Genomic DNA, 21,180 nt, shown 5'->3' on the forward strand with positions numbered 1-21,180 from the left:
TTTGCATAGCAAGCATATTGAATAACGTTATTAGAACCATCCATTTTCCTAACTGAAAGCCGGATAAACACATTAGTCATCGGAAAATTAGATTGTACGTCAATTATTTACAGCGGAAACGCGCCTTAAACTGTCAACTGTCACATGACGTCTTTCCGGCGCCGCGGAGTGGAGGGGCGAGCGCGCATGCGCGGCGGCGCCCGTCCCACGCATGCGTGACTACCCTCACAGCTCAATCGATAGTGCAGTGTAGATACAGCCTGTTGGGCTACGCTTATTTTCCCTTATTTTCCCGATTGCTCGTCGTTTTTCGGTGGAATTTGTGAAGTAATTCGTCACGGTGTCGGTGTCAAGTAGCGTGCTGCCTGGAGCCATCACTATGAAGATGCTAGCGCCTCACGACGGCCCTGATATCGCGCCAGTCGACTCAGGTCAGTGAAAACAATCATTAAACCACTACTGTAATTGCATATCGAGTACATTGTCTCATGTTCATCATGAATCGGATTTCAAAGGGGTTGGCTGCTCAAATAGTGGTGTTTTGAACAAAATACTTGATGCGCAGTTGATAGATTTATGTAGAAAAGAGGCTTTGTTATGTCGACATGATATAAATAAATATATGAGCAGATCATTATTATACTCAAAATATAACGTTTCACAACGCCCTCCTATTCGGAAAAAGGCAATTTGCTGAAACTTACAACATATTATAATTGCGAAAGTTAAAGGGTTGAATGTCGAGGTGATCCATCTTCGTCGCAGGATGTTTTCATCCTTTTTGCCAAGAACTACGCAAAAGGCTTACGCAACTTTCATCTCGCAGAAAACAGTTTTTTGAAAAAGAGTTTTTGTACATAAAAGTCTCATCTGGTAAATATTCAATAAGGAACGATATATTTTTATTTTATACCAAGTCTTTGTCCTTTTATTATGACCTAATACGCTCTGAATAGCATAAAATAAACATATCTAAGGATAATTTTATGTCAAAGTTATAGCACGTATAAAAATATTTATGTTTCATAATATTATTGTGTGGCCTCTGAAGATTACTGGCCATCATTTTTCCGGCTAGTAACCGTTTCACTTGAATTTGAAATTCGAATGCTTCAAAATAAAATCTATTTGGTCGATGGTTCTATACAATTTTCAGGTACGAGGTACTTAACTATGTTATGAGTTTTATTTAGTAAAAGGAAGGAAAAAATCATTTTAAGTCTATAATTAAACATGCATATCTATCTATTATTATTTCTATAAACAACAATGTGGGCTCAAATGTTGAAGATTTACGAATCGGTAATGGTAATTTTTAATCATAAAATACACATCAACATTGCCTTAGGTGTTTGCTGCCCTATCCTATTACTGGCCCATTCTTCATTATAATCTGGCATATTCTTTTTTAAAGAAAAGTTCATGTTACAGTTTATTAAAACATTTTCTCCGTATAAAATCGATAGATTAATTGCAATAGTGTACGCTATAAACCACTCTTTTCTAAGAACATTAGTCATACATAGCTTAGTTCAGAAACGTCATAGCTACTGGTACCTACTGAACTACAAAACCTGAAAAAAAAACATGTTACAAAGCAAGTCGGATTACACGAGTTTTTCTAAACACGTTGACTTTATCTATGTTTAATGTCATCGCTGTAAATATCTTATTACATACTAAAATAGATTGATATAAAAGGGGAAAATGATCTATTCTGCAGCGCTGCAGACTTAATTCATTATAATCGCTTGAAGCGCTTTTTTATAACATCGCTTTGTTATTTTTAATTGCCTGCTGAAGGCATCATTAGGGACCACCCACTCGGCTCGGAATTCGGATTAGATACGCTTTTATAAACTACCCACACAATGGAATTGTATGGCACCTACTCTACTCAGATTTTTGATATGAGACTCAAGTGTGTTTGTTGTGGAACAATCATTAGTACCTTAAAATAAACATAATTTTTTTAGACCAGAATTTCATCTGAAATTATTAACTGAAAAAATAGTGGGATACTCATTGTATCTCTTTTTAACACGCTTATATTTGATGTAAAATATGTATGTATTACCAAGCAATATTAAAATTAATTTTCTAATTGATACCACGCCCTGAGTAACCAAGGCGCCTTAAGCAAACAAGAGAAAAAAGGTCATTAGCACCTTAACTGATAACATTTGGAGGTTACATAAACAGTGTAACTTCATAACCCCATGTTTTTAGACAAAACAATCTTTCACACCTACATATTGTTATTATAAGTCAAAGGTTATAATATGAATATTCATGTCGTTTATTAAACCATCTTCTTTTTCCCAACTACGAGTATGTTGGGGTCGGCTTTCTGTCGAACCGTATGCAGCTGAGCACCAGTGTTTTACAAGGAGCGACTACCTAACTGTCCTTCTCAGCCGGGTTACCCGATCAAATTATTATTATAAGTTATAATATGAATATACTTTCCATTTATTGAATAACTTCCTGAAAGCCTGAACAATGATGTATTGGGGAACTGTAACCCGTAATTTCGTGTATTTTGTAGGAATGACTTGCACACTGTCACCCCTCGTCCGCTTAAGCCGCAAAATGTTGCTTGTTCATAACCTACGTGCCGTATCTACTGGCAAAGGTATTAAGCAAGTAAATAGTGTAACATATAACTATGTTTATTTACTATTGAGTTGGATAATGGAAAAATGAATAGAATCAACACCTCGGTGATAGTTTGAGATTATCTATACACATCTTCTTCATCCATCTTCTTTTCTTTGGAAATCAAATCAACTTTATTTAAGAACTTCACCAATTCCCTTCACATTTAATATTCAAATTGTATTTTTACAGTAATTGAATAAAACAGCAAATAATAAAAATGGGGCAGTAAGACCCTTTCAATAATAATTGACGCCTCAAAAAAATAAAGTTCAGCATCGCGTCCATTTTTCATCCAGTTCACAAATCATTAGTCAATAACAACACGAAATGAAAAGCCCCTGTTGACAGCTCCCGACGGCTATCGGTTTACTGAAAATTTCAATAATCTATCCGTTTTTGAAAGACATCTATATTAATATTATAATAATAAAGAGGAAACATTTTTCTGTACCCCAAAGGCTCCGTAACTATTGTACCGATTTGAAAAATTCTTTCACTGTTGGAAAGCTACACTCTTCCCGAGTGACTTTCCTAAGTAACGCAGGCTATGTTTTATCCCGGTACGACCAGTAGTTTCCACGGGATGCGGGTGAAACCACGGGAAAACGGATAGTACCTAATGTCTACGTAGCTAATGTCAAAATTCAATCTCCAATCGCAAAACGAATAGATATTTTATTGAAACACGTAGTTAACAGGAAATTTTGTCGCCATTACAGCCTTATCCGATAGATACGTTATTATTATGTATTTTTGGAAATTGTAATATTCGAGGTGTTATTAGTGGCGATGACTGATGTTTAGATAACATATTACATGAACTGATATTGTGGTCTCTTAATGAGAGTGTTATGTTTCTCGGGACACCCGTTTTCATGGATAGTAATTTGTTTGTCAGAGAAGTTGATCGGTATTGAAGCATTTGCGACGGTAGCATATTTAATGTACGAAGGGTTTTAGACACACAAATAAAAGTTGCAAGTAGATTAATAATAGTCCAATGGGATCACATTAATGCTAAGTTGATTAAACAAGTTCAATTTTTAACTAAGTGCTATTTTTTATGTAAATAATAAGCCAGTACCCTCGTCAAATTCAAAAGTAATTAGTCAATTACAACAACAAATTAAAAGTAAAGTGGTACTCTATATCGATATTCAAAGCCGACGGGCACTTTGTGATAGAACTTCTGAAACATTTGAAAATGCGACGCGACTGTAGGAAAAGATGATTGCACTATCTTAACAGCTTCCATTAACATTTTGTGACATTCAAGCACAGTGGGATTGACCTACATATTATCCGATACCCAGTCTCTCTATAATTGGAAACTCATTTCACAGTCGCCATGCACTTCTGTTCATTCAATCGATTGCAGGCTTTCATCTGACATTCAAGTTTATAATGTCAAATCAATCTGACAGATATATTTTTTTTTTTTTTTTTATCTGACAGATAAAATGCGATCTTAGATAAAATGGTGCGGAAAGTTAGAAGATAAGGTTTTATTTTATTCCAAGATTTTCTCTTTGATCAAGTTTAATATTTTATGTCAGTTGGCTGTATGATTGATTTGCCCTTGATCTAACTTTACTTGTAGTTAGGTAATGTCATATCTTTGAGTTGTTACCATGGTACATATGACAAGCTTGGTTTATTTCTTGTATTAATTTTAAGTAAGTACTTGTGGGCGGGCGTTTTGGGGGCTGCCTTTGTAAATTTGACTTTCAAAAAGTGCTGATTTTCAGCCTACTTTGAATAAATGACTTTTTTGAATTTGATTTTGTAACTTCTTTAAACATGTGGAATAGTGACATACGTGCCTCCTTCGAGTAATTAATCTTGAAATAACTGTCCCTACTATTGCAGTTAGCATTGGGGATGACATCCAATTTATTAAAAATCGTCAAAATGCTTCAAGTAAAAAACTCATACGTAGATAAGTTTATCCCTGTAGTGGCGAATGACAAAATATACTCCTCCCACAGACTATAGACTTAAGTCTAGGCTGTCAGTGGGCGGAGTGACATGGAATTATATTAGGCCTCCGCAAACGTTTGTCAGCTAATAGGATGAGGCTCGTAATCCGCCTGGCAGGTGCGCAGACGATCACAAATCGGTCAAGAGTAATATACTTGTAAGTAATGGAGCTACTCTTGAATGGTCCTGAGTGATGAATAGAGTTCCTAATCGTACCTAAAGGGTCTTGAAAATCTTATACCTATATTAAAATGAATTGCTATTCGTTAGTCTCAGTAAAACTCGAGAATGGATGGAATGAATTGGCTTATTTTGGTTTTAAAATGTGTGTAGATGTCCAGGGAACGTTTAAATGATACGAAGTTCACGGGGTCTGCTAGTGTTTCATAAAATATGCAATTTCCTTTGCGCAAGATTTATGGTAAAGCTTATAGTGCAGTTAAACAGATGACGTTCGTTGATTGAAGTCGTTAGTAAGTTTTAAAACAATCCTGCCTGCCCTACTTTTCCCCATTTATGTCGAGAAAATACTTCTATAGTTGTAGAGGTTGAGGTAAGGTTTCAATCAACACGTGCCAAGAACGAGATGTAGGTAAACACGGTTGCGTAATCGAAAAGTTAATTGAAAAGAAATGCTTGTTGCTTACCATTTGCCATTTAAATAAATACAAAGAATATTGGTAGATAAATAACACAATATAAGCATTGTTGTTATTTACATTTATTTCAAGTTTTGGACCTATTTTCGATATTTGGGCGCCTTATTTTTTGTCACTGTTTGCTTTGCAATCAGCACTTGGACCTATGTATACAAAGGCATACATTTATCTCAGCCATAATACAACCTCATTTACCAAAAAGATACAGCCTCCTTTCACTCAACCTGCCAGCACTAATAGAATCGGCAAAGAGATCTAACACAATAATGCGTAGCTTTTGGTCTCAAATTGACTAATTTAGTTACGTGAGCCGCCGGTAGAGGGTGACACATTTCTATAATACAATTAGTACCTCCGTACCTATGTCCTAGAGGTCGGATAGAGGTAGAAAAGGCATTTATACATACTATAAAAATATTGTCGCTCAGATAAAATGTTGTCGCTCAAATAAGTCGCTCAGCGGGCTATGGAAAGGGCTATGCTCGGCATTTCTCTGAGGGATCGCATCAGAAATGAGGTAATCCGTCAGAGAACCAAGGTCATCGACATAGCCCACCGAATCAGCAAGCTGAAGTGGCAGTGGGCTGGCCATATTAGCCGAAGAACCGATTTATAACCGTTGGGGTAAACGAGTTCTAGAGAAGCCGAAAATAGATCTCAGTGGCGTGCACTTGGAGAGGCCTATGTCCAGCAGTGGACTGCGATAGGCTGATGATGATGATGATGATGATAAAAATATTGTACAGGTTTTCATGAGTCTAGTTAGATCGTAATACTTATTGGCTGTGAAGTTAATGAGTCATTCGTAGGCGGTTGTTAAGGTAATCGATGGATGAGTAATATTTTTTTGCTATTAATAGTAGTAGCAAAAATAGGAAACCTATATATTGACGCGATAGGTCTTTTAGCAGCTAAGTTCGCCAAACTAGCTATGTCCATTATTGTCCATGGTGTGAGTACCCAATAAAAGCTATTTGCAAAACGCATTGACATCGATTGAGCCGTCACAAAGGTTGAGTGACTCAAAAAAAGAGACGGATAATTTTCCTCTAGTGGGTAATTTAATTTATTAATTAAAGTCCACCAACAGAAATACAAAATAAAACAATAACTATATCAATATCTTCACTTCTGTTGAATTGCGTCATATTCTCGCGTGAATACGTATTTTCATTGATTCTACAACAATTTATGTATTAAATACAAAAATACATTTTACTATTATAAAAGCGTATTAAGTAACTAGAACTATAGCTCTATATTTATCACAATATCACCTCGTGCAGATAACACTAGTCCCGAGCTTTGTCAACGTAACGGAACTCGCTTCCTTCAGTTGGCGCCCACCACTTCCCACGAACAATATAGTTTATACACCTTTGTATTATTTTATCTTTATTATGTAATACTAGCTTTAACATAATAGTTTTGTTCGATTTTCTGATGAAGTTAGCCCAGTATTTAGCTTTTCAATTCTGTCAAAATTCGAAAAATAAAAGATATAAGTCAGGCTAGCAATGTCTGAGATTAAATTAAGGGTATAAGACCGTTCTCAGTAGGTGGTCTCACAATTCATATTTCTTAAAGGTAATCAAGATATTAATTTAAAAGTATCAGTCGACTCTATTGCTGCCTATCTAGCAAACGACTCCTTGATAAGGCTAAGAAAATTAGCTCACTCTTTTAAATTAAGCAAAAATAACATTCCTTTCAAAAAGTATCAACTGTAAAATTACCTGAACTTCATATATTGACACAAACCGTTGGTCTAATTAAAGAAGACAGACATCCATCGTCCTTCAACCAACCTTATCTCGGCGATCATACCGTCTGGTAACCATTAACTTGTTAGTACATAACCTTGAGTTACCAACATTGGAGGTGCTGTGCTGATTTATATTTATTAATTACTTATATACCTACTTAATTGTATACTAAACATGTTACTGCTTTGTAGCTTTGTAAGGGGAAAAGTTCTCGTGTTGGCATGTAGTTAGGATGTGGGGAATTTAGTATGTCAATGTAGGCATTTTGGCACAAATGTACCTAATGTAATTGAATCTCAATTAATTGAGGAAGCTACTTAGCCATAACTGGAAATGAGGAAGATAGTAAATTGAAGCATGGTTGGAAATTCAAAGTTTGCTACAGACAGACTCTTGAAATGATCTTATTTCAGTAGGTGATAAAAATGCCGAGGTTTTTAGAGTGAGCTAACTCTAGCTCAGTATTAATCTACTTAACGTTAGTCTGTAGTCATCAAAGTGTCATCTATTGGCCAATATAGTCTGAAAATGAAAGTTCATATAAAATTAGTCGTACTTTATTGCATTCCATAATGTAAAAAATGCTATATATAGACCTGATTACAATATACCGCTACCAGAAAGATAATTCTCTATGTAAAACAAGGAAATGTATTCAATGTTCTTGTCGGAATAGCTTCCGATAACGATATCGGCCGAGGTTATTGATCGGGAACTGAACCCATTACACTAAACGGAATCCTATACTATTAGAATAATATTATGTTAGCCGAGAGAATATTCTGACAGACTGCCAAGAGATATGCGAAGTTGAATCGTTTGTGAAAGCAATGATTTAGTTTTCATTATTAATAGAAGGATTCGTACCTACTTTAAATATAAAAGATTTTCACTTTACAAGCTCCATGTACCTAACAAAATGCTTTTTTAATTTGGGTCTACTAAAAATAAAATCTTGGTCTGAAGTTAGGTTTCAGTTTCAATGAGAACTTTATTTGTGCATAATTTATATAAAAACGTTGTCTAGAAAACCACTTTTTTTTGAAATTCCAAAAAATGTTCATAAACTTTCAGATTCCTGAGAGCAAATATTTATCAATCTAAAAAAGTAATAAAGTTGTATACTTGAAAAATACATACGTTAATATTAATACATCATATACTTACATACATTTATATATCGTAGTAGCTACATACGATAATAACATACCGCGTTATTAAATCGTTTGGGCGTAGCAGGTGCTACGGCGTAGCGGCTACGCGTGGCTACGTTTAATATTGATGTCTACGTAATTCGGTGCGTTCACCTTTTGTGTTGACGGTAGATTAAGTTTTTTAAGGTGCGGTATTATTTTAAATTATGACTATTTATGGATACATATATAAGCATTTTTTTATATAAATCCTGTTATAAATCTTATTTAAAAAAACTTTAACTAAATTAAAAAAATATCTTCAGAATGTAAATTACTTCTTAAACCTGGCTTTACTGAACTGTCTCTCATCATATGTATATCCTGGCAACACTAAAACTATAGGATCTCTCGTGTGCAAACTAAAGCACTTTATAAAGCCGTACAGATGGCAGCCGAGTGTCACGAACGAACATAACGTTATTATGCTGACTGTACTTAGATAGTACGGTTGCCAACTGTTTTGAAAGCTTTGGCTTGAAATATTCAGTTTAACCTTATGAGGAATGAGAAATTTTAGAATTTAGTATCAACAGAGTTGTTTAAAATCACTCCTGGTGACTTTTTAGATACCTACTTAATAGCCTTTTTTTGTGGCTCAAAATATGTAACCACAATTTGCCTCGAAAAAAAAAATATTAGGAAAAAAATAAATATGCTTTTGTATTTTGTCCTGCTTTAAATATAATACTATGTTAGCGCATACATACGTGTCCCAATGATATTAGAAAAAGGCTTTCACAGTCGCAACTCATAAAGCTTTCCTAATGACTGGAAAAAGTTCCCTGAATTCTCTAGAACTTTTTTCAAAGAGCTACATAGATCAGGAGGTAGTCCATATACGAATACTGAACATAACCTTTAACGTATTAGCTTCCGCTAGAAATTGAACGTGACTGAAAGCCAACGCGTTCCCGTTGAAACAAAAAACCAAACAATAAATATAAGTATACTTAGATAAAAGTCAAAAATACTACTTAGACAACTTGATTACATCCCTCACATTTCCATAAATACTTGAGTAATTTTGCTTTTACAAAAGGTACTTAATGCTAAGTACATAGTCAGTGCCTACCGTTCTGAGGGTCAGACGGTAGCTCCCAACCACTAGTACATAAGCACTTCTTATTTAAAAGCTCTCCCTTTGAGCTGAGGGATGCAAAGAGGATTCATAATGATACACTCGAGTGAGAATAAAAAAATACACTTAAACTAGTATTATGGTGAGGTAAAAATTATTCTTGTGGTTTGAGTGTATCTGTGGAGGTCTTGTTCTTCTTTTAGGTGTTAAATTAATATACTTATGTTAAGTTATACGTATTATCTTCGAGTATTTATAAGACTGTTTTATAGTTTATATGCCCTTATTTTAAGCTAATAGTAGACAAAGTTATCTTAGGTTAAAAGGGGCACTTTAAAGCTTGGTTAAAGTTCATATTTTTTTAAGGACTATCCACATTATGTAGCATAGCAACTTATCTGATTTCACATTGATACATATAAGCTCCATATTTTTTAGGATATAAAAAAATAAGAAGGCAGTAAAATCAGTAAAATATGGTCCCTAAAACTAAATTGGTCTCCTTAAAAACACTTTCCAGCCTTTTCTAAGTAGAGTAGCTATAAAAATGTCTGACCTTACCCTTCAAGAGACATTCATAAATTTTCATAATTGAGCATGTTTTAGTGAATAAAACGAGCTCGTTTGTTGCCAACATTGGGGTCCGTAGGCCAAACAGACCTCATTTTATTACCCTGTGGTTAGTCTGACGTAGTCCGACGTAACCGCCAATGTGACCTGTGACCACAAAGTTCCAATTTGTTGAGACAACACTGAATTTAAATGAGATCATTTTCATCATTACTGGCTTTTTGCAGAACTTTTTTGGTCTCGCTTTTTCCAGCCGTGGTTAGCATAATAATATTTTGCTCTCGTCTTATTATGTCACAGTCATATTTGTAGCTTTTGTCTGTTCGGAGTTTTTTATTACATTATTCGTTATGTAACTTTACTCGCTTCTCCTAAAATAGATTTTCTCAGGATATCATTATATATATCTCTGGAAAATTTATTTATAGGTAAAGTCAATAATTTATCTCTTGGCTCATATTTTCATCGTTTATAATATTCGGTAACATTGTCAGACTATTTTGAACTGCTTGATTTCAACAAGCAAGGAATAAAATAATAGAAGCTATTCTCATTTATCGTTTGAATGCGTATTTATAGAATTTTCTTTGAATTAATCAAAGATTGGTTCTATAAGATAGCGATATTAAACGTCTTCACAGACAGATTTATCATGCTATCAATTATAAAATCAAATCTAAGTTTTACCTTTAATTAATATCCTTCAAACATCGAATACTGAATACTCTCGAAAATACCAAAATCCTTGTTTGAAAAGTTGACCTTTACTTATCTTGATAATCCTATCTGAGAACTCTGTGTATAGTACCTAAAAGCCTAGAGGCTCTCATGTTAAACACTGTTACACAAGCGTGATGTAAATATTATTTCAGGCTGAAACGAGGCTTGAATCTCTGTGGATATTACGTGCTCCAATGTGGGGGTCGATATTTTTAGAAAGGCTTATCTGAGCGCCTGAATTTGTTGTTCAGTAGGATAAACGGAAAATTTCGATGAGATTTATGACCTTACAGGCTTAAAAGAGATTTTATATAAAATACGAAATTATTATTTATAGCTAGCATCGTTTGTAAGATTAAAGATAGAGAAAAAAACTTTTTCATTAAACGGGCTTTAATTAAACCAGGAAGAAAGCCTCATGAAAGCAATTTCTTATCTATTTTTCCTTCAGATAAAAACAGAATCTTAATCTCCTATTAAGTAAATGACAAGTCAATGGCAAATCCCATTTATTTATTCATTAGACTGTTCTAACATAAGTTATTCATAAGGTCACAGATCAACTTATATCTAAGGTACCTTGGATATGGTACCTCAAAGATGGCTATGAATCGTAAATGGGGTCCATCAAATATACACAGAGGGTCTTGTTAGGGACCCACTAGCTTTATAACAAAGGATACATGTAGGTAAAACTATGAATAAAAAATCTTTTGAATAACTTCAGCGCTGGAGGGTTGCAAAAATATTTTCTTTATATACTGCCAGAGATTTTGTCTGAGAAATTTTAGGTATAGATAAACAAGACATTTTGTTTTTGTGCTTAAGAAATATGCTTGTGCTTTTAAGTTGCTTAAGTAAATTCCAGAATTCCTTCTATCTATAAAAAGTATAAAATATTAAAGTCGCGCATTTTAAAGAGTAGTTTGGTATTTTGCCATCTTTAGGAGCATCAAGTTACTTTGCTACTATAACAAACATAATATTAAGTTTGACATTTAATAAAAGTCTATTAAAACATGTTTTACCAGAACTACTAGGATATTTTCTGGTTATTTACTCGGTCTGATAATATAATCGTAACTTGCACATTTATGTATTAGTTTGGATAGTGATATAGATATCCAATGCATTACGAATGCTTTTAAATTGAATTAATCAAAGCGGCCATCTTGGAAATTCTGACGTAATAGTCCAGTGCGCCATTACTAAATGACGTATCAGCCGTTATTGATTTCCGTTCTGAATTCAAATGTATTACACATAATTATGTCGGCTAGTAATAGGTTTAAATGCTGCATTACTTAGAAATTGCGAAATGATATGAAAACATTGTGTAACTTTGGAAAAGTGTTTTGTTGAATTGGTTACAAAAATAAATGCAAATATGATAAGACTATTCCTTTTTATTATCTTTATAAGTTTATTCTTTATGAAGGTAAACTAAAAAATAAGGATTTTCTGAAACATAAATTGAAAATAATTTTATTTTCGCGACATAGGAGGAAAAGTTTGCAAAGTAATAAAATGGAGTCTCCTGTGGTATGAAAGAGTTATTTACGTAGCAAAATATAATACATTCTAAGCGCTTATTCTCTGTGGGAATATAGATATTTAAAGTACGTTAAAATATCCGTCATCCATTTCTCTGGAGTAATTACAGGTTTAAATTAAACACGTGTATTCCGAATAGATATGTCGCCTACACAAACACACGAAAATAAACTCTATTTCTATGAAAATAAGAGTCATCGAAACGCCTACAATTCTGTTGAAAGGAAAATCGTGAGCTCTAATTAAAATGAAATAACATCGACAGCTCAATTGATTAATTATTGTCGTTTCATACGTACACGAGCGTGCAGCTAGGTATGAAGTGGGTAGACTCTCTCGCTCTCTTCAATCATTCTCCCGAGCCTTTCCCAACTATGTTGGGGTCGACTTCCAGTCTAATCAGATGCAGCAGAGTACCAGTGTTTTACAAGGAGCGACTGCCTATCTGACTTCCTCAACCCAGTTACCCGGGCAACCCGATACCCCTTGGTTAGACTGGTGTCAGACTTACTGGCTTCTGATTACCCGTAACGACTGCACAAGATGTTCAGTGACAGCTGGGACCTACAGTTTAACGTGCCATCCGAAACACAGTCATTTGTGTCCAAGATGTACTTAGAAAGTACAAACATATTTAGAAAAGTTCCATTGGTACTTGCTTGACATGGAATCGAACCCACACACTCATACTTGAGATGTTGGCTCTTTCTTTACCCACTAGGCCACGACTTGCTCTTTTTATAAGAACCAATACCAAACCAAAGTGCTTTACAAATTAATTTAATAATTTCTCGAAATTAAAAGGTTTCACTTTCATGATCGCTTTCACGAATACTCAGGCGTATAAAGGAAAATTTTCCGCTGAATTTACGGGCAAAATCTTGAACATTCTCTCCACAGAAAGTTTTCATATTAAAGTATCCATTGCTTTAATGAATTCCTGGAATTCATGATCTTTATGAAGTAATATTTGCCACGCGAATTCATAAAAATAATTGTTTCACAAAAAGAATCAAACAGTTGATTCTTTTCAGAAATTGGAACTTGAAAGCTTTTTGATTCTCATTAATGTATTAATAGAAAACGTTACTAATTAAAAGGGAATTATGAAATAAGTTTCTTTGATTTTTTTTAGATTTTTCTTCATTATAAGTTGATCTCGCTTGGTGTGAAGAGCGCGGGGGCGACAGGGCTCTCGATACGGTAAAGGGCGCTCTTAACTAAGTGCTTTCTGAGATTTATTACTTCAAGATGTCTGTCACTCGAGTTTTATTCGACAAACATTAAAGATTCCCTGTTTTATCCGGTGATCACGTTCGACTTTAGAAAGCCTGAGGACTTAGGTATCTTTTAAAGGTGACCTTTAGCTTTGTTTTTATGAACTTTATTTTGAAAACATTCCATCTTAATTATCACTCTTGAATGTTTATTTAATACTCCGTTAAAATACTGGCAAATATATTGAAATATTTACATTAACATCAAGCAAAAAATACTTATAGAAGCCTTACATTTCCCGAAAATGAAACTCCAAAGCAGATTTCAAACAAAACGGCATTTCCCGCACAAAAAAGAGAACAACGTCTTTCTCTCACCGCACATTACCTCGGCGATATAATAACAATTTCCTGAGGAAATGTTCGTCTAAGTACATCGTGAGTGTGTGTGTGACGTGCTAACTACCCTCGCGTGATGGAGGTGTCTGTCTGAAGGTTTATAGATCTATGTTACTCGGATTATTGCGGGAAGTATTATGTTGGGATGATTTATGGGCGACGTTTTTAGAGTAGGAGTATTTTTTTTGTACTTTTTTCTGGTGCTGATGTATCGTATTAAAAGTAGGTAATGAGTTTTTTTAGTGTCTTGTCTGTCTTCGTAGTGAGCATGCTTAGTTGGCCCACGTTTCCTGAAATGATTATATGGCTGAAATGAACAGCAGTAATAATAACTTGATTCATTATCGGAAAACATCAATAGTTTCACTCGTTCAGTTTTCTTCACCAACTCCTAATTCACATTACTTCATGACTAGAAAAATATTTTTCTCTAACCAGCTAAGAAACTTTATGACACCACATTCTATACATATAGAAAACAAACAAATCCACATTCAGTTAACCCGTCTCGGTAACACGGGGGTATTTGGTACCGACACAGACAATGTTTACAGAAACGGGGTAGAGTAGGGCTTAGTGGAAATCTGGTCGTTCCGAGTCGTGGGTATATACCTAGGTACGGTATACAGTATACGGTATACAGTACCTATACGGTATACAATATACGGTATATTTAGTTACGGTGTGCGTCACCAGTAATGCAATTTGATCCTTGAATTAACTCAATGTCGGCCACGTTTTCAGCGTAATCTGTATGTAAATTACCTTGAATTCATTGTTTGTAGGTGGGTTTTAATTTTTGTATTTTAAAATAGGGATTTAAATCGGATCGTGTTTTGTTTTAACTTAATTGTTTTATTGAAATTAAAATATTTTGAATTTGTTATAGCGATTATGATCTTACTTAAGTATTTTGTTAACTCTACTTGCTTATTATCCTCAGAAATATTCAGATACCTATGTTCTTTAAGTAAGGAATCAATTGTCTTAATAGGCCATTTCGCTTCCTGGATGAACTGATCTAATTTTGGTTCGGAATTGTACTTATTCACATACACATGCATAAAGAAAGGAACCCTAACATTATGCTCTTGTAAAACATATCTTTATACAACTTTATCTGTATGCATTTGCGAATCGATATTAAAGTCTGGTCCAGGCCGACGAAATATGACCTAGATCTTCTTATAGACCCGATATATTGATTGTGTCCATATCTAGTGGGAGGGGCCTGCTGAGATAGATTGAATCTCTACTAGGTACAGTCGTAACAGTTTTATCGGGTCAGTGGTAACAGTTTTATAGGAAAATCGTACTTATTACTATTGAGTTAAGGTGCACGACTGTTACCACTAATGTGCAGTTTACTGTACGAGAAGTACGAAGCTAGGTAGGTATATACTTTAATTCCCGAGAAGGAATAAATCTCTTTCAGGGACGATAGTAGCGGAAAATTCCAGAGAAGCTTCGAGGAAACTTTGATATAAATCACATAGTTGAGTATAGTTTGTAGTGGTATTGAGAGATAGTTTGAATTCTTGTGATTGGATTTCTGATATCTATCCAATTTGTATTATATTATTGGTGTCTTCGATCTTGCTTCAAAATTCTGAGTGCTATAATTTTATACATTCAGAGTTTTTGAACGGCTGTTTTGATTGGTCATCTGAAAAAGTGGAACAAAACACAGTGAATAAAATATAATCTCAACCCTAGTAAATATAAAGAATGGTGTTTTAACCAGGAAAATAATAAAATATTGAGTAATCTCTCTCCGGGGTTATTCGTAACAGCTTGTTTATAAATCACACTAGCGATACGATGCATGTGATATATTCGATGTCAATTTAATAGTGTCATAAATTGTATATATTGCTGGAAAATGTATGGAGATATTGCACGTTAAAAGCACATTTTGATGGTGAAATAAAATATTCGGTAAAAGTCTGATAGTTGAATATGTAGGTTTTGAACACGAAATAAGACCTAATATTTACATATTTTCTAAGTTTTTAATTGGCACTTTAATACCACATTTTCAGACCAAAACCCTTCTAATTCTGTTCAAACAACCCGCAAACGGTTTGAAAAGCCAGACTACAGCCATTCAGGCCCCAATTTTCAGCCATTTTAAACCCTCAAACCCTTCACTTCTTTGTTTATTTAACGTAAATTGAAGCCTTCACAGGATGCCTCGAGTACATTTTATTACCCCTACGTACATAGATCTAGCCAGACGAAGTATAAAAAATGTATACTTTCAAACTAGGACGGTGACTTCTCCCGACTTTTCTCTTTATATAAAACTATTTATTTTTCTTTTTTCTTGAAAGCTCTGTGGACTGTTTTGTGGTCTGATGTAGTTTATTTATTTTGTCGTGTTTTCTTTCCGAGTCTGTTGAGGTTGCCAAAGTGAAATTTATACGAGGTAGTGTTTGCTTTGAGCTTCAGGGAAGCAAGGCGTAGTTTTTGATCTAAAATACGGATGGAATTTTCTTAGTGTGAGTAGAAGTAGGTATAAAGCACTTTATATGGTTGTATTTTTTTATTTTGGCTAAAATACAAGAGCTAGGACTGCATCGTATGCAGATGAAGTACACCTACATAACATAGGTACAGAATGTTATTTAAGTTTCTTAATTCTAAATCATGTAAGACATAATTCTAACTTGTCAGTACCAAAACATGATTATCCTCGAAATACATCCTGTTCCTTTAGCTACACGTGTGTGTTAAGTAATAAATTTCCCGGTGAAATACCTAATTGCTTCAATGATTAGTTTCTTGAGTAATTGCGTCGTTCACAAATTATTTCCTTCCGAGGACAACACTCCTAATGTTGCGAGTGTACAAACAATTAAAGATCGCGTTTATACACGACACACGCACACATACATACGTTACGTTGTACTCTAGCTACACACACACGTACATAAATATGTACTATTGAGGACAGGCCCGTCTAAACAGCTAGATTCCGTATTGGCTGATCGTTAAAAAAAAACACTATCTTGCTTGTGATCTCAAATAATAAAACAATATAATTTCTATAACTATAAAGGGTTTTCTTTGAATAGCACTGTAGAATTTTACCAGTGGTCAGGCGGAAAAGTCCACAGCAGTACATTAACTCACACACAGTTACTCACGTGAAAAGTACGTACAATAATTTTCACATGTAATAAGTACCTGTTGTATGTTGAACACACACACGCACAGAACTTTCCCAACGTTGTATGTTTTACTGACATTTTCATGTTTTTCCGCGTCCATTCGATGAGTCACGTTGTAATATGAGTGTAATGGACACAGTTTTTCATAAAGCTCGAAGTTTCGAGCGGTAAAGCGGAGTGGATATATGAGACTTTGATTGGATGTGACAAACAAATAAATGTTTCTGTTTACTAACTAAATGTTTACATGACTTTATGAGCTTTCTGTGCGCAACAGTTTTGTTTATTCCCGTAAAAGCAATGTATATTTTCCTGTAGCTAACTTTTATCATTTTGTCTATTGAAAAACGTGAAGTTCTTGCTGTATGTGTGAAAGAGTAACATAAAGCCATCAAACTCCATAAGCATCTTATGAAAATATAATCTAGAACTATATATAACTTGGTACTTTTTCATTAAATACTTAAAATAAAGTTAGGCATACACCCGTGTATCTGTCATCATAGTATCAAACATTGTAGGTACGTTTTCATCCACAAAGCCACATTTATTAACACAAATAGGAAACCCGCAATAACCGATAATGGAAATTTTCAAACCCCAGGTTATTGGATAGTTGTCCAAACTCATTTGACATGCAAACGGGCATCGAATCACTCGTTAAATTGCCCATTATCCTATGAATAGATTCAATGGCTCGGTTAGCCGTAACGTGGGGAGAATGGGGGAAAATGTTTTCATTACCGTGTAGGTAATCTGTAGGTAAATGGTTAGGATGTTGTAGTAATAAATAATAGGGCCTCTTTGTTTGAGTAATGGATGAATGACTCAGGTATGTAAGGATTATGGAGTAGGGTGCTGTCCCTAGTGAGTAATACGAATGCTAATGACATTCTGCTGGTGGATTAAATACAACCGCTTAAGATTAACTTACCTATATATACGAATATCTCAAATAAACCATAAAACACTAAGGGACAGTTGCACCATTTAAGAAAACGATAACTGAACCATTTTCAGCTGGCACTAGCGATCACGCCTGGTTTGGTTATCGTTATAATTAAGGAGTACAACTGGGTCTTTCTGGTATTCTAACTTTGAACACAGTTATATTGTCATGTACCTATCACATTAAGTCTTTACCATATAGTTCCATTTTTAAACTACAGTGTGTGTATTTTCTGTACTAAATGGACAGTTCTCTCTATAGCTGGCGAGCTGCACGGCGCGACGCTGTGGGTGGTGGTATGCGCGGCCGCAGCTCTGGTGGCCGCCGCTCTCGGCGCCCTCGCCTGCTGGATCGCGCGCCGCAGGAACTCGCTTGCTCACAAACTTGGTAAGTAAATATGCTTATATATTCCGGTAAATAAAGAATTGGCTGGCTTTAGAGAACCGCTGGGAAGAACAGAAGTTATGATTTTTCACATCAATCATCCCTTCTTGTTGGATGCTCACCTTATTAGCTCTTGAGGTCTTGAGTTCAAAAGAGTCGAGAGATCAAGATCGGATTTTTTTTAAGTCAGTTTAGTTGATTGCGTTACAAGTTTCAATTGCTGGTTAAGACACAGTCATATGGAACATCTTAGAAGCAGACCTGAGTTGATGGTGACAGCTTCGCATTTCATTTAATATTCTAAGTACCTACCTACTTAAATATTATTTGCAAGATGTAGCTACTTATCGTCTTTTACAAAATCACGTTTCTCCTAAAACATCTCTTTCACCCAGGAGGCAAGCGCGGTCCGGACAAGGCGCTGGTGTTCCAGCCCCCTCGCCGCGCCACCGCCGTGCGCTCGCCGGGCTCGGCCACCCACTACTTGCGCAAGTCCCCCTCGCCGACCGCGCCCGCGCCGCCCGCCGCCTCCTCGCCGCCGCAAGCCACGCCGCAAACGCCTGCTGCTAATCCTGCTACTACGGTATGTAGGATCTAATATTCAGTTAGTTCTTGTTATGTATGTTGGGGGTCAGTTTTGGGGGGTAAATAAATGAAGGTTCTGCTTAAGGCTTGGTCTTCTTCTTCCTATCGAGTGAGCTGTAGGTTAAATCACCTAACAAGCCTTGGTGTCAGAGTTACTACTTATCAAAGCTGTTTATATAAGGTACAGCAGAAGGTCGGCATATGACAGTTTCGCGCCAATCTCTGTCACCTACTTGTGTGCGTTCGCGCAGCGGAATGTTGTTAAAGATTTTAATTATGCAGATAATTAGTGTATGACGTCCTATAATTGTGTATGGTTAATAAAAATTTGTGTATGCAGCCATTGTGGAGAAATTCACCAAAAACAGATTCCGCTGGGCGAACGTTGGCGAACGTTGTCCTGGCGGAACTTTTTTTAATCCATAGACTTTAGAAGAAAAGAGATGTGTCCAAAAATTTGTGTGTATTTGTGTATAATTGATTATGTATGAATGAAATCAGTGCATGCATAAACTTCGGAGAAATTAAAGTTTCCGCTACGCGAACGTTTGGCCTTTAGCTAGTTTTCATATAAAGCGCTTACATAGAGAGCTGTAGATTTTTACATACGTTGTTTTGAATTTGTTTATATTTGTTTAAAAAACAGATTTAGAAAAAGTCGTAGGGTTTAAAAGATAAAAATATAAACGTAAAATACACTTATTAGGTCTTAGTTCTTAAAGTATGCAGTTTGGGGTCTAGATTTTCACGTTTACACAAACCTTGTAAGTGTCTCCAACATGTTGCCAAGTATCAATGATGTTCCGTTAGTAATTAAAAAGTTATAGGATATTTTATCATGAATAGATCACTGTTTACAAAGCAGTCGAATATTACGACGTTCTAAAGTAATTGCATGGTAAAATGTATGCCAATAATTAGTTTAATCATTCATCTATTCACTTGCGAAATTTCATGTCATTAAATTCAGTAATTAAAGAAAGACAATTATAATACTGACGGAGCATCGAAAACCTACATAATCCGACCAAGTTCGGATAGGTACAAAAAAGCGGCTGTGCCATATGTCTATGCAACGTTCTTAACTTGGAAGGTTAGTATTTATTAATATGGAACAGTTGCGTACACAAGCGTTAGGAAAAACTAAAACAATTGTGTGTCTTGATTGATAAATATTTTTTTAATAATAATGCCACTATCTACGATGAAAATAAATCTTCAATTAACAAGTACTTCTCTATTTAAATATAAGTGTACAAAAATATTTTTATTATTATTACTTACATAAATTACTTAACTACGTGATTAAAAATAACGTTAATAAACGTTACGTATTTAAACTAAAATGTAGTAGATAGTGGCGTTATTATTAAAAAATATTTTTCATTCAAGAAATGCAATTGTTTTATTTTTTCCTAACGCTTGTGTACGCAACTGTACCATATTAATAAGTATACTAACCTTCCAAGTTAAGAACGTTGTCTAGACATATGGCACGGCCGCTTTTTTCTACCTATCCGAACTTGGTCGGATTATGTAGGGTTTCGATGCTCCGTCAGTATTATAATTGTCTTTCTTTAATTACTGAATTTAATGACATGAAATTTCGCAAGTGAATAGTTGAATGATTAAACTAATTATTGGCATACATTTTACCATGCAATTACTTTAGAACGTCGTGATATTCGACTGCTTTGTAAACAGTGATCTGTTCATGGTAAAATATCCTATAACTTTTTAATTACTAACGGAATATCATTGATACTTGGCAACATGTTGGAGACACTTACAAGGTTTGTGTAAACGTGAAAATCTAGACCTCAAACTGCATACTTTAAGAACTAAGACCTAATAAGTGTATTTTACGTTTATATTTTTATCTTTTAAACCCTACGACTTTTTCTAAATCTGTTTTTTAAACAAATATAAACAAATTCAAAACAACGTATGTAAAAATCTACAGCTCTCTACGTAAGCGCTTTATATGAAAACTAGCTAATGGCCAAACGTTCGCGTAGCGGAAACTTGAATTTCTCCGAAGTTTATGCATGCACTGATTTCATTCATACATAATCAATTATACACAAATACACACTAATTTTCGGACACATCTCTTTTCTTCTAAAGTCTATGGATTAAAAAAAGTTCCGCCAGGACAACGTTCGCCAACGTTCGCCCAGCGGAATCTGTTTTTGGTGAATTTCTCCACAATGGCTGCATACACAAATTTTTATTTACCATACACAATTATAGGACGTCTTACACTAATTATCTGCATAATTAAAATCG

The 21,180-nt window shown here is 34.9% G+C and overlaps 1 protein-coding gene across 1 annotated transcript in view; it reads left to right on the top strand.

Moving 5' to 3' along the window:
- The first annotated feature begins 213 nt into the window (after positions 1-213).
- LOC110384258 (synaptotagmin-4) overlaps positions 214-21,180 on the top strand; it is a 35,974-nt gene continuing 15,007 nt past the window's right edge. The window contains exons 1-3 of the mRNA XM_021345457.3: positions 214-431; positions 18,184-18,309; positions 18,702-18,889. Coding sequence (XP_021201132.2) covers positions 380-431; positions 18,184-18,309; positions 18,702-18,889 — 366 coding nt within the window. The 5' untranslated portion in view covers positions 214-379. The remainder of the gene's footprint in view (positions 432-18,183; positions 18,310-18,701; positions 18,890-21,180) is intronic.

This window comes from Helicoverpa armigera, chromosome 17 (genome assembly GCF_030705265.1).
Source record: "Helicoverpa armigera isolate CAAS_96S chromosome 17, ASM3070526v1, whole genome shotgun sequence".
Taxonomy (NCBI): domain Eukaryota; kingdom Metazoa; phylum Arthropoda; class Insecta; order Lepidoptera; family Noctuidae; genus Helicoverpa; species Helicoverpa armigera.